This window comes from Phocoena phocoena, chromosome 12 (genome assembly GCF_963924675.1).
Source record: "Phocoena phocoena chromosome 12, mPhoPho1.1, whole genome shotgun sequence".
Classification (NCBI taxonomy): Eukaryota; Metazoa; Chordata; class Mammalia; order Artiodactyla; family Phocoenidae; genus Phocoena; species Phocoena phocoena.
Window position 1 is genome coordinate 42,629,467 of NC_089230.1, and position 14,620 is coordinate 42,644,086.

Sequence of the window (14,620 nt, forward strand, 5' to 3'; positions counted from 1 at the left end):
ATTCCGGGTCTTTTATGGTTCCATATAAAATTTAGGATTATTTATTCTAGTTCTGTGAAAAATGTCGTGGGAAATTTGATAGGGATTGCATTAAATCTGTAGATTGCTTTGGGTAGTATGACAATTTTAACAATAAGTAATAGGACTTTTTCAAATTGTTTTTTGCTGTGTTTTGTTTTTACGTTTGGGTACACCATACCAAATGTAGTATCTTATAAATTTTAACTATGGAATAGGTAAAATAATTTCTGATGCCTAAATTATACTGGATTTATTAGTCAAATCAACCATCACTGTTAAATGAACCTTTCTCTTTAGGTTGGGAAAAATATTCCTTGGATTTTAAAGGAATATGTATTTTATAGATATTTAACATATATTTTATAGATATTCCTAACTCTTGAGCCAATATTAAAAAATATGTTTAGCTATGCTCTCTAGCAGCAAATTCTAATTCTTTAGAATTTCCTAGGTAGACTGTTGTAATGTCTTAATTTTTTAACTGACCACACAAATATTTTCAGCATTCCTACTATATTCAAGATCTTGTGTTAGGACCTGGGATTCAAAGATAAGCAAGATACCATTATTATTGCCAAGGAGCTCACAGTCCAAGGGGCTCCAAAAAATGTATGATAAATACTATAGCAGGTATTTGCAGGAAACTGAACAGGGATGGAGTCCATATTTCCAAATGAGAATAAAGGAAGGCCTCTTGGAAGAGGTTTCTTAGCTAATCCTATATCACTGCACCAAAATTCTTAAGTTTTAAGAACAAGAGGGCAAACAGTTGTTCCATATGTGTATGCAAGAGAAATAATCAGGAGAATTAAGCTAATAAATCACCTTGGAATGCCCAAACTTCTTCAGCATATGTATCACAGAATTTCAGACTGTTAGCAAATATGAATAAATATAAAGAATACATATGACTGATATTCCAAGACTTTCCCCACATTGCTCAAATAAAATGATAGCAGGTTTTCTCTGGCCCTCTTTATCCATTATACAATTGTTTCTAGCGACCAAAGGTATAATACTTATTAATATCTTTTCCTTTTCCTTGTAGGATTACCGGAGAGTAAATGAAACATGTGAAGCTTAGTGCAGGGCCTGGCACACAGTAGCATTCAATAAGTGATAATCTCCCTCTCCAGTCCAAGGAGAGGGAGACTTCTATGCCCATTCACTACAGTGCCTTTGCAATTAACGATGTGCTAATAAATGTTTGAACTCTACACTAACCTCACGGCTAATTACCACTACCCACCAAAGAAATCTTTAGCATCTTCCTTTTTTTCCCAGTTTCTTCAGTCCCCCACTGTATTCTTAGTAATACCTTATGGTAAAACTCTTAAATTCTTAAAACAAGACTGTCACATTTAAGTTATACAAGAAATTTTTAATGACACAAACATGATTCATGAAACAGTTTTTGGAGGTTTCTGCCAGTGCAATTGCAAACAGAAGTATCAAGATTTTATTATCCCTAGGAAAATAAGTCCCACAAGTATTGAGATTACATACTATTCCAAATTCCAAAGTAGACCAAAACAAGGCAACAAGTGTAGATAAAGCACACTGACAACAGATGGCAGCACTAGAACATCAAACCCTGCCTTTCACTTCAATGTTAGGCTGTGACTTACAAATATGCAGAACCCCAGTCAAGGTGGGCAAAAGATAATGTGTACCTAGAGGGTTCCTCATGAGCATTTGAAATAGTCACATAGCACCAAGCAGCAAGCACACAGGGATGCAGAAGTTGTTACATCGCATGGTAATGAGAAGGGACAATATGAGATGAAAGTGTTCTGAGATAGAGGGTGTGACTTGGGAGTTGTAAAAATTGTACACAGAAGTGGAGTCGGGCTCTTCAATCCCAAAAATGGGGGTATTCACCAAGGATCAGAGCACTGGATACATATAAACACTTAAAATGCATTTCAGTTGTACCCACACAATATAGTAGGAAGTTGAATGATATATTTTTTTAAAGAAATGAAATTTGTTTTCAAATGTAGTTCATATAAACAAAAGAAAGTGCTAAGTAATAGAAAATGAGTACTACAGTTAATTTTTTGGATAATAGTTCTTAAATATTAATAGATTTGTATATGGCTTATAACTGGGAAAAAATTATTATTATTTTTTTTAAATAATTCTTTATTTATTTTTGGCTGTTTTGGGTCTTCGTTTCTGTGCGAGGGCTTTCTCTAGTTGCGGCAAGCGGGGGCCCCTCTTCATCGCGGTGCGCGGGCCTCTCACTATCGTGGCCTCTCTTGTTGTGGAGCACAGGCTCCAGACGCGCAGGCTCAGTAGTTGTGGCTCACGGGCCTAGTTGCTCCGCGGCATGTGGGATCTTCCCAGACCAGGGCTCGAACCTGTGTCCCCTGCATTGGCAGGCGGACTCTCAACCACTGCGCCACCAGGGAAGCCCAAACTTTTAGACTGATTTGCCAATTTATTACACTGGTAACTTAAACATGAAGAAATGGATTTCCTCATCCTTCTATTCCCAGTGATTAACAGCTAAGACTTGGGAGAAAAAGACACCTAGATTGAAATCTCACCTCAGTGCATCTTTAGCTGTATACCAAGCTTATCAAGATACTTAAATTCTCTGTGACTCATCTATAAAAAACTGACCACAGCTAACTGACAGGATTTTGTGAGAGTCAAAGAAGTAAAGTAGATAGCACAATGTTTAGCACATAGTATGTATTCAATAACTGAAAGCTATTATTGTGATTCCATATGTATGTGGGCCCCTCAACCCCAACTTTATTTTCGGACTTTAAATTCCTGAAAATGGGATTGCTAACTATATTATGAATAGAGAAAGTAGTGGGAACTTGGTAGCTGTAGTAATGATGTTCTTGCAAATACGGCAGATAAAAATAAGTTAATTTGGAAGGGAGCAGGGGCAAGATGCAAATCTTAGTTTTATATTATTTCTGGGTAAAACCTGTGTGAATGTGCCTACTTAAGCTCAAGGCAAAGACCTCTGAGTAGTTTTGCTTAGCTAAGTTTGTTGAAGCCAAAGGACTTTATGCTAAACAGTCTGCCCTGACTCAGAGAGCAAACTAAAGCTATGATTTCTTATTCCTCATTGGCATAGCATTAGTGAGGGGCCCACAGTGCAGGCTTTGGTGGAGATTAACTGGAAGAGCCTGTCTTCTGCCAGTAAACTATTCCCTTAGGCAAGTCTCCTAGGAGGGACAGTTTCTACTCTATCAGACTGGTTTCTCCTTCTGTTTTCAAGACTGGGCTACTCTTGAAGTGGAAGGGGGTTGAGAGTGAGTATTCAAATTAAAGTTGCAGCTATAAGGGTTAGACTCAGTAGCCTATGAGTTCTGCTAACGTGAGGGTCATGCCTCATTCATTTTTGTGCCCCCCGATGCCTCAACAGGGTTCTGCATTCAATATAATTATGAATATATGAATCCTCATAATTTTTAACCTAATTGTCACGTGTAGGAACACTACGCCAGTTTTTAAAATAGGTACACCTTTTTAGGTAGTTGCTTTGGAAATGTATGACCTGTGGTGTGAATAATAAGGCATACCAAGTGCCAAGCACTGGAGCTAAGCATTTTACCTTACTACTGAGTGAAGTAAATTTTGGAAACTGAGGCTTCGACATTAAAGAATACAACTAAGATGGCACAGCTAATAGGTGACAGAGTTTAAAACTTGAACCCAAGGCTGCCTGACTTTTAATCACAAGAGTAAAGGCCTCGTATTAATTCAGCAAAACTTGGTGAGCCGCTGCCCTTCAACTTGCAGTTCTAGACAGATTCCACCCGGAATTTAAGGCCTGGTTTACCAAGAAGAACGAGTGTGTCCACACACCCCACGCACCTCACCCTAAACGAACTGGACTGGAAAAAGTAAAACGTGGCCACTGCGCAGGCTCAAACGTCCCTTCCTCACTCTCCCTTCCCTGCTCCGGGACGTCACCGCGGAAACTTTCCCGGACGACTCTAAAACGGCTCCCGCCCACTCTGAAGTCAAACGGGTGGAAGCTGTTCCTCTCTGCGACGGGGACAACCTTCTCTTCCTCGAGCCTTTCCAACTTGGAAGCCAACACCACGCGCCTCGGTTTCTCGGGGATTCAAGCAGGAGTTTGCCAGATGTCAATATGGCCGCTGACAGGCGGTCCCAAGCAGAGGCTTTTCATAGGCCAAGGTCGCACCCCAGCCCCGCCCATTTCATCCCTCCCCGCTGCGTCCGCCGAGGCCTTCGATACGCATGCGCGGCGAGGGCGGGCCGAGAGGTGGGACGGCCCGCGTCTTCCGTGTGCCGCCGCCACCGCTGCTACCTGAGCTTCGCCGCTCCTGCCCCTCCGGGGCTGCATAGCCGGCGTTAGCCGCGCGAGGGTTAAGAGAGGGGACCGACGGAGCGTGCGTACGCGGGGGTTCCCGCAGTCCCATCAGTTCCTCTCGCGGGTGGACTGCGAGGTCAGCAGCAGTCGGGGGAGGCCATAGACGGCGCCATGTCGGCGGGCGGCCCATGCCCGGCAGGAGCCGGCGGGGGCCCAGGAGGAGCCTCATGCGCCGTGGGGGTCTCCCCCGGCGGGGTATCCATGTTCCGGTGGCTGGAGGTGCTGGAGAAGGAGTTCGACAAGGCCTTCGTGGATGTGGATCTGCTCCTAGGCGAGATCGATCCGGACCAGGCGGACATCACTTATGAGGGGAGACAGAAGATGACCAGCCTGAGCTCCTGCTTTGCGCAGCTTTGCCACAAAGCCCAGACTGTGTCCCAAATCAACCACAAGCTAGAGGTGAGCTGTGGGCGCTGGAGGGGGTGGCATTCAACTCCAGTCATCAGACCTCATTTAACGCACCCGTGAAACGACCCTAGAAAACTGCCAGCCGGGGCACCTGGGCTTCCTACGTGACGGGGGAGTGCGCGCGCGCGCAGGAAAGGAGTGAGGTGAGGTTAGAGCAGAAAAAGGTGTGTGGACTGACGTGTGGGTCTCCCGGGATCCTGTCGTCCACCTTCCTTGTATCTCTATGAAGAGGAAGCAGGAACTAATTACTCCAGCCTACTTGTGCCTGTTACGTTAACAGATCTCAGACTTAACTGAAGCTCAGAGATTCTGTCATAAGAATACTTTAGCTCACCTTTTAACATTTGAGTTTTTAGATCTACTTTCACATTGATAAACTAGGTTTGTATATCACCAGACAGACACAGTCCTGATTATTTTTAACTATTTCAGGTCAGTTTCTGTTGTTGCACACAGACGTACTGTACCTTGACTGCACGAACTATTGAGGGGAATTTGATCAGAGCTCTTAAGAAAAGTTAGTGGGATAAGCAAGACGGTATCAGTGTCTATTTCAGTTTACAGTTAGTTGGTCCTTAAGTTACAGGCACATCCCTCCAGAGCGCCCTACAATTATTCAGCTGACTTCTAACATTGAGGTTTTGTCTGTACTTTACTATCTTTCCCAAAGTCTCGGTTTATTTTTGAGAGTGTGTGAAGGATGATCATTTGCTTTAGTCTCTAATCTTGGTTGTGGGTGTGAGTGCAGTGGTGGTGCTTCCAAAAAAACCCCCCAAACCTACCATTTTTGCAGAAAATTAAAGTTTTACAATATTTAGAAAGCATAATAGATTACCATTATTACATAAAGATCATTTTCTAACTAGATAATTTAAATAAGAGAATGGGTCTTTCATTTTAAAGTAGGTAAAAATAGGATAATAAATGATGTGCACAGCTCTTTGAACATTAGATTTTGTGAGAAATCATCGTTACTATCAGTTGTGGTGATTGAGAATGCCCATTGGATCCAAATTAATATGAATATCAGAAATGCATCCTCTCCTTGCTTAGTGGTTAGCATTCTTTCTCTTTCCTGTCAGTCGTGAAAAAGGTGGTATAATTTAGCTTTGATTAGCATAGAATTGCATATGGGAGATTTTGTGACTCTTGTTAACTGAAAGGACTGTTAATTTCTTTCATCCTTTCTGAAAAGGTTGGAAGTGTTGATATGAGGCTAATCACTTCTTAATCTAGGTATATGAAAATGTCTCTTGAATTCTTGCTTTAGTGGTAGTTTCTAGAAGATGGTTATTTATTCATGTAGTGAAATTGCATTTGTTGGTCTTTAGAAATAGTACTTCAGCTTTAAATAACAGAGCAAGAGTAGCTTTTGCTACTCTACAACTGAGAGTATTTACTGAGATAAACAGATTTTAAAAAGTGAAACAAGATCTAATTCATTTTTTAAATGACTTAAGGAAACTTTAAAGTGCTATTTGGATGTCAGATATAAAACCTGATTTTGGAGAAAATTATGTTCTATGAGCAGGAGGTGATGCTCAGTTTTTTTCATCTTTAAATATTTTAAATGAGTACTCAGAGCTATAATAAATTATGCATGTTCTTTTTTAGAAATTATAATTACATATTCTGATTTCATGTCCTGGCTTAGAAGGTGGCATTATTTCTCAAAATAAGAAATGCTAGCCTATCACAATGTGAGCATGTTTTTTCAATATGCTTGAAGCCTTTGATTTAAAGATCTTAGGAAATGGGGATTGTTGGTGTGTTTTTTCAGTTACAGTTGACTTCTCTGTCTGTGGGGTTATTCTTTCTATATTTAGCAGTTTCTACAGTTTTCATGGAATCTGTTATGTATTGCTGAGGAGAGAGGTTCATTGTCAGTAGTGCTTTTCAAAGTAGATCTGCCATTGTATCATCTGCAGAATTTCAGAGGTTGACCCGTGTACTGTTAGCAATCTTTTGAGATCTTGAAATTTTAGAAAAGATTTCCATACTTTCTTGCCCTGTTTTATTTCTTAGTAAGTGAATTGAATGAGTTCTATTGTTTTAAGGATATGGGCATTAAGACATAATATTTGAGGTCACTTACAGTTTGATATAGCAGATGTGCACCAAAGTTCGGTGGTTTTAGAGATTAATACCTTAAACCATATTGCCATAATAAAATATTTTTATAATCAAGAGGGGTACCTCCGGTATGAGTAACTTATGATATATTTAAATTGGTCTTGAGTATCCTTCCAGATTGCCCTTCTTCTGCTCATTGTCTTCAGGTAGTTAATTTAATATTAATATAGTAGTTAGGAAAACAATTTCGCTACAAAAAAAGTCAGAGGTTACATTAAAAAATTAAATATAAGTGACATCTATGTGACTGCTTTTTTCCATAAATTATATTTGGGGAGAGGGATATCTATAAGGGGAAGGGGAGGGCAGAGAATTCAGAATATTTTGAGGTAGTGCATTTCAAATTACTCACATCTCTTTTATACTTCCCACCTGCTTGAGAATCCCTGCTATGGTGAGCCACTTGGTGACAGCTGTGCTGGAGTCACAGGTACTGATTGGGATAGTAGTAGTAGTAATAGTAATAGTAGCAGTAGTAGGTGTGTTGGAGTAGAACAAAAGATGAGAACCAGTGCTTTAGAAAAACCCACCTCTCTGCCTTGAAGTACGGTTTTCTGCCTGTTCACCCCTTCTTTAAAATAACAGCAAAACAATATATCTTCTGTCATGTCCTCCTTTCCCTCAGCAATTGCTGAATAAGTATCTTTTTTTAAAGTGATTTACTGTTCACAGCCATCTAGAGCCACATTGAAAATGAACTAATGATATATTACCCTTTTACTACTTTAAAGCTATTCTGATTTTTTTTTTTTAGTGTATCAGTTTTATTGCAATTTGTTTAACATTGGCTGTTAACCACTCATTGAACCGTTTCAGTGCCATAAAATGGTAGGTTTCAAAAATAGTATTCCCCCCCCAATAATCTCCCCCCATTCTCACCTGTCCATCCTTGCTCTTCTTTTTTTTTCTTGGCCACTCGGTTTGTGGGATATTAGTTCCCTGACTAGGGATCGATCAAACCTGGGCCCCTGGCAGTAAGAGCTCTTTCCTAATCCTGACCACTGAACCGCCGGGGAATTCCCCATCCTTGCTCTTTTTCAATAATTACTACATTGATTTCCCTTTGCCCTTCTACTTACTTACTTATACCAAGGCTATTCATATTTAGTTTCTAGTGCCATGTTCCATACTTGGATGAACTGGATAGCATTCTAGACTAGTATAGTTAAGCTATTCTGTTTTTAAACAAGCGATGAGGCTGTTTTGCAGCATTGAACTTGAAGTTTAATATTGCTCCAATATATATTTATTGAGTGCTAATTATGTGTTGGACACTTGGGATACAATGGAAAGCAAAAATGGACATAATCATCACTGTTATGGAACTTGGATTTTATTGGAATTTGTTGAAATAATTATCATATAAATGTGAAATTCCAACTTTGAGGTACATAGAGTAATGAGAACCTCCTATTCTGGGGCATCAAGAAAGTTTTCTTTGAGGAAGTGACTGTTGAGTTGAGACATAAAGGATGAGTAGGAATTAATTAGGCCAAGAGAAATAGGAGTATCGTTCAACATTCTGGTAGAGGGAACAGGATGTAGAAGGCACCTGTGATGGGCGAGTGCTAATGCATTTGAAGAACTGAGGGTTGGTATGTGTTATAAGAGCATAGGGCAAAAGAAGTGATATGCAAAATAAGTTTGAACAGGTAGGTAGGGACAATATCTACATGATTTTCTAGACCGTGTAGTAGATTTGAGGGCTTTATCATAACAGTGGGAAATGTTTTAAATTAGGTGGTAACCTCAGATAGGAGATTAGAATAGTTTACTCTGGCTATGATAAGGAGAGAATTTGGGGAAATAACAAGAATAAATGCAGAAAACCATTTAGGGGGCTCTTAATTCTGATCCATGTGAGATGATGGGAGTAGGATAGCAGAGGTGGAGGAAAGTGTTCAGAACAAGAGAGATTTGAGAAGTAAAAATAAAATCTAGGGATGGGTTGGAACAGAGGGATGAGGGAATTCAGGATGACTCCAAGGTGTCAGTTGGCTGGATAAATGGATGGATATTATATATTGCTAGCAATACTATATTGCTAACTGTTGATCAGTTACTATGGGCCAGGCTCTGTGCTAGGTCTTTTATATATATCGATTCACCCAATTCTCAAAATAGTCCTGTGGGGTAGGTTTAGTATTGTTATTCCCAGTTTATAGGGATTAAGTAAGGGGCCGAAGACTACAGAACTAGAGAAACCAAGCTCTTCAAAAACACATTTATGTCTGGCTGGGGAAGGAGGAGGTGGAGAGAAAAAAAGCAAGCAGAAATAGTTGAGTGTGGCTGGATAGCCGGGAGGGGGAGGGGGAGTTCAAGGGAGGTATTGTTTTCTTTTTTTTTTTAATGGAAAAATAAACTTAAACATGTTTACAAGCCAATGAGAAGCATCTAGTTGAGGGAAAATCTGAATATTCTAGAGAAGGAGAGGATAATTAGTAAGATTTCTGAGTGAAGATGAAATCCAAAATACATGTAGAGAGAATGGCTTTATATTGAAAGGACAGCTATTATACTTAAAGGTAAAGGAGAGATGATAAGCACAGAAGCGGGAGTGTTTTGTGTGACGGCTTCTTTATTCTCTGTAGAATAGGAGCCTGGGACAACTGCTGAAAGTGGGTGAAAGTAAGAGCTCGAAGAGAGTGAAAAAGATTTGAAATAGTAATGGAAGAGTGGGAGAGCAAGTTGGCCAGAGAAATAGAAGGACTGCCAGACAATGCTGGGGACTAATTTGGAGTTATAAATTCATGGTAAAACCAGTCTGCCCTGTCGTATGACTTTCTCTGGCAATACAGGCACAGTAATGAGAGTAATAATTGAGTTCAACCAGTGCTGTAGCAAGGAGTTTGCTATATAGACAAGAGTGTTATTGAAATGAAAATGGTATTGGGGATGAAGAAAAGGAGATAATCTTTAAAGGAGTAGAAATAGTATTTGATAATTATCTAGATGCAAAGGCAGAGGAATGGTTAAGGATGATGCCACATTTCTGTTTGGGAAATATATTGGTTGATACCTACAGTGGCTTGAATAGTGCTCCCCCGCCCAAATTTGTGTCTACACAGAACCTCAGAATGTGACCTTATTTGGAAATAGGGTCTTTACAAATGTAATTAATATAAGGATGGAGATGAGGTCATAGCAGATTACAGTGGGTCCTAAATCCAGTGAGACTATCCTCCAAGGATACACAGGGACACAGAGAAGAAGGCTGTGTGAGGATGGAATAAGAGATTGGAGTGACTTGTCTACAAGCCAAGAAATGCCAAGGATTGCTGGCAACCACAGTATTAGGAGACAGGCATGGGACAGTTCTCTTTCAGGGTCTCCAGAAGGCACCAACCCTGCCAGTGCCTTGATTTGGGGCTCCTGCATCCTGAACTGTGAGAGAGTAAATTTTTGTTCTTTTAAGCCACCAAGTTTGTGGTAATTTGTTATGACAACCCTAGGAGACTTATACCATTCACTTAAGTAAGGAATCCAGGAGAAGGAGTGGGTCTGGCAGGAAAGATAATGGGTTGAGTTTAGGAGGTTGTGCATGGTTAAGGTCCATATCCCTTTTTTGCATATTCCTAACATAGTTTCCTAATTGCTTCTTACCCTCTCCACATCATCCTCTCATTGCCAAAATCATTCTAAAGTGATTCATATTAATGGTTCATATCAAAAGGCAAGTCTGACTACGTCACTCTTCTTTGTATACCTCCCTATTACTGGCTAAGATTCAAACTTTGCAGCGTGTTGATCAGTGTCCAGTCTCTCTGTCCTCATCTCTTGTCACCCCCTCTTAGCTGCTTTTGCCTCAAATAAAACTGGTTTATTTGCATTTCTCTAAATAGGCCTGCTCTTTCATGGCATCTCTACTTTGGCACAGGCTTTTGTGTATAATACCTTCTCTGTCCCCTTTGTCTACAGTGTCAAACACCCACTCATCTTTCAACACACCACTTACATCACCATCTCTGTGAAGGCTTTCCTCACCCAACTCCTCTCTGCTCTCTATAGGCAGAGGCTGTCTTAACACCTTGAACTTGCTTGGGCTGTTACAAGATTTGTTATTATACATTGTGCTATAACTTGTGGTTGCCACATTTCTCTACCTCTAGAAGGTAAGCTCTTTGAAGGCCAAGACTTTGTCATAGCTGAAATAATCTGAACTAAGACTTTGAAGGCCAAGACTTTGTCATAGCTGAAATAATCTGAACTATCAAATGCTTGTGAAAGCTGACTTGGTGGTAGCATTATCCATTTGTGAACCCATTTTGGTTTCTAAGAATTGGTTGGTAGTTTTTTTCTCCATGATATCAAGTTGATTTATATGTGGATTACAGAATTGGTGTTTGGCCCCTTTTAAAAAGGGGCCAATTTTTGGAAATTTGGAACTCACTCATTAAACACCAACCTTTTTGACCCACTTACATTCTTATCTCACTTGCTAGGGGTTTTCACATCTCAGACCTTTCCCTTTCCCTACTCCATGTATTAGCTTTTCTCCGTTCAGCATTCAGGTAAACTTCTCCTTTCTGACTCCCTTTGTTTCTTTTTGAATTGGTACATCACACATGCCTGTACACTAGTGTTTACAACACTTTACATCATAATTGGAAATGTATTTTTTATCTGTTTCTACTAGACAGTAAAATCTTCAAGGGGCAGAATCCATGTCTTATTCATCATTTTGTCTCCAGATCCTGGCACACTGTGTATATTCAATAAATGTTTATTTGAATGAATAAATTATTTGAAACAACTTTAGTTGCCTCATTCTGCCATGAGTCTTCAAAGTTTATCAATAATCATTCTGTAATACAAGTTTCATGAGAGCTGGGATGGTGTCTGTCTTGTTGACTCTACTCTCTATTGTGTCTAACATAGGGCCCACCATATTAGTGAAAGACTGAATCAATCACAAAGATATGATTTGTTAATATTTCATGGTATTCCATTTTAAGAAAAATTTGAAACTGACTAAAAATAACATCATTACATTAGAGTATTGACTATGGATTTAGTGTACTTTTGACATTTCTAGTATATTTGGTAGGTTGATTCTCCTCATCCCACCTCGAGTTTAATTATAGAGCAGCTGAATTCTTTAAAATGAAAACAGAAAACATTTTATCTTGTTTGGAACTTCATTTTGAGGTTTAAAGTACTTTAACTTTTAAAAATACATCATAGACTTATCTACTTGTCTCCATTTCAAATCCCCCAACTCTAGTTTAGTCACGTTGTCTCCCATGTTACACACAGCTGCCTTTTCTTTTTGGCTGTGTTGGGTCTTGCTGTACATGGGCTTTTCTCTAGCTGCTGTGAGTGGGGGCTACTCTTCGTTGCGGCACGCGGGCTTCTCATTGCTGTGGCTTCTCGTTGCAGAGCACAGCTTCAGTAGTTGCAGCACGTGGGCTCAGTAGTTGTGGCTCATGGGCTCTAGAGCGCAGGCTCAGTAGTTGTGGCACATGGGCTTAGTTGCTCTGCAGCATGTGGGATCTTCCCGGACCAGGGCTCGAACCTGTGTCCCCTGCATTGGCAGGAGGATTCTTAACCACTGCGCCAGCAGGGAAGTCCAGCTGCCATTTTTAAAACATAAATTTAATCATGTCATTCTGCTTTAAATTCCTCAGTTGTACTTTGAATAAATTCAGGCTCCTTATCACTGATAAGCTCTGTGTGATCTGACCTCTGGATAGCCCTCCAATGACGTATCTTATCATTCTTTCCTCTTATTCTGTATGGCCCAGGCCACATGGGTCTCCTTTCAGAAACTCTAAGACAATAATTCTTAAACTTTTTGGTCTTAGAACCCCTTTACATTCTACAAATTATAAGGTCCCCAAAGAGCTTTTTTTTTTTCTTCCCTAAATATGGGTTATATCTACTGGTATTTACTGTGTTAGAAATTACAACTGAGAAAACTGTAAATATTACATCAGTTAAAAATAGCAACAGTAGGGCTTCCCTGGTGGCGCAGTGGTTGAGGATCCGCCTGCCGATGCAGGGGACACGGGTTCGTGCCCCGGTCCAGGAAGATCCCACATGCCGCGGAGTGGCTGGGCCCGTGAGCCATGGCCGCTGAGCCTGCGTGTCCAGAGCCTGTGCTCTGCAACGGGAGAGGCCACAACAGTGAGAGGCCCGCGTACTGCAAAAAAAAAAAAAATAGCAACAAAAAACCCATAAATAAACCCATTACATGTTAATATCATTATTAATGAAAAAATAACTACATTTTCCAAAAAATTATGAGTAGTATTATTTTATATTAAAATTTAAAAATATATATCTGGTTTAATAGAAGATAGCTGGCCTCTCACATCTGCTTTCAAACAGTTATGGTTTGTGGTTTTGGTTATAGGAAGAAAATTTGACCTCACAGAGAAGTAGCTCGATCAGGGAGGAGTATTTTAGTAGCCATTTCAGATAATTGTGGATATTCTTCTTTGATAGTAAAAGGTAGTTTCTTAAAGGTTAGTTACAATGTGGAGTCTGAAACCCTATCAATAAACTTTTTATACACCGTTATATTAAAATACATTGGTCTATCTTTGTAGCCTTTGAATGGATCTTTTACCAAGGCATGATTTTAACATTGTGCATTGGTCATTTTGAAAATATTGGTTTGCTGAGTTATCCAGATCTTCCAAATGTGGGCACATCTCATTATACAATATCAAAAAATCACATTTGTTAATATCTGCAGTCTCATGAGAAAAATCTGTAAGTATTAAGAAGCTGTCAAGCTTATGGTGATGGATTCCAATTTTCCAAAATTCTAATTTTCACTTTGAAAGTATAAGTTCTTATCATTGCCAACAAATGCTGTCAGTTGTTTTCCTTGAAATAACAGATTCACTTTATTCTCAAGAACATGTCTGCCAAATATATTAATCTTAATAACCACAGTTTGTTCTTCTTTCAAATAAATATGGTGTTCCAAGAAAAAAAAGTTCAGTTTTGCATCTCAAGCAGTTGCATAAGTGCTTTTCCTTGAGACATCATAGTTTGATATGCAGCAGGTATGCTTTATGTATGCTTCCCATTTCATCACACAGAATATTAAAAAGACTTACTCAAGGTTGAGATTTTTAGAAATTAATAATTTTACTGCTTTATCAAGGACATTCTTAAGTGAATTTTTGGGTTTGATTTTGTTTTTTATAAATTTATTTATTTTTGGCTGTGTTGGGTCTTCAGTGCTGCGCTTGGGCTTTCTCTAGTTGCGGTGAGCGGGGGCTACTCTTCGTTGCGGTGGGCAGGCTTCTCATTGAGGTGGCTTCTCTTTCCTGTGGAGCACGGGCCCTAGGTGCGTGCTTCAGTCGTTGCAGCACGTGGGCTCAGTAGTTGTGGCGCATGGGCTCTAGAGTGCAGGCTCAGTAGCTGTGGTGCAAGGGCTTAGTTGCTCCACGGCATGTGGGATCTTCCCGGACCAGGGCTCAAACACATGACTCCTTCATTGGCAGGCAGATTCTTAACCACAGTGCCACCAGGGAAGTCCTTGTTTTTTGTCTTTGTTTTGACTGCGAGTGTATGAGAGTGAAGAGTACAGTGACTACTGGTAGTTTGGTGCCACTGCCTTGACTTGTGTTGTAAGCATTCTATTCATAATTGCTTTTGTACCTTCAGTACAATGTCAACACAATGAAAAAGGCAATTAATATTTTTTTATTATGAAAATAGTTTTGACCTTGTGGA

The 14,620-nt window shown here is 39.9% G+C and overlaps 1 protein-coding gene across 2 annotated transcripts in view; it reads left to right on the forward strand.

The window, feature by feature from the left end:
• The first annotated feature begins 4,249 nt into the window (after positions 1-4,249).
• The window catches only part of GOPC (golgi associated PDZ and coiled-coil motif containing), a 38,005-nt gene continuing 27,634 nt past the window's right edge, over positions 4,250-14,620 (forward strand). The window contains exon 1 of one of the 2 annotated variants that reach the window (XM_065889000.1): positions 4,250-4,786. In XM_065889000.1, the coding sequence (XP_065745072.1) occupies positions 4,499-4,786 (288 nt within the window). In that variant the 5' untranslated portion in view covers positions 4,250-4,498. The remainder of the gene's footprint in view (positions 4,787-14,620) is intronic. The other variant, XM_065889001.1, reaches the window with a different exon arrangement.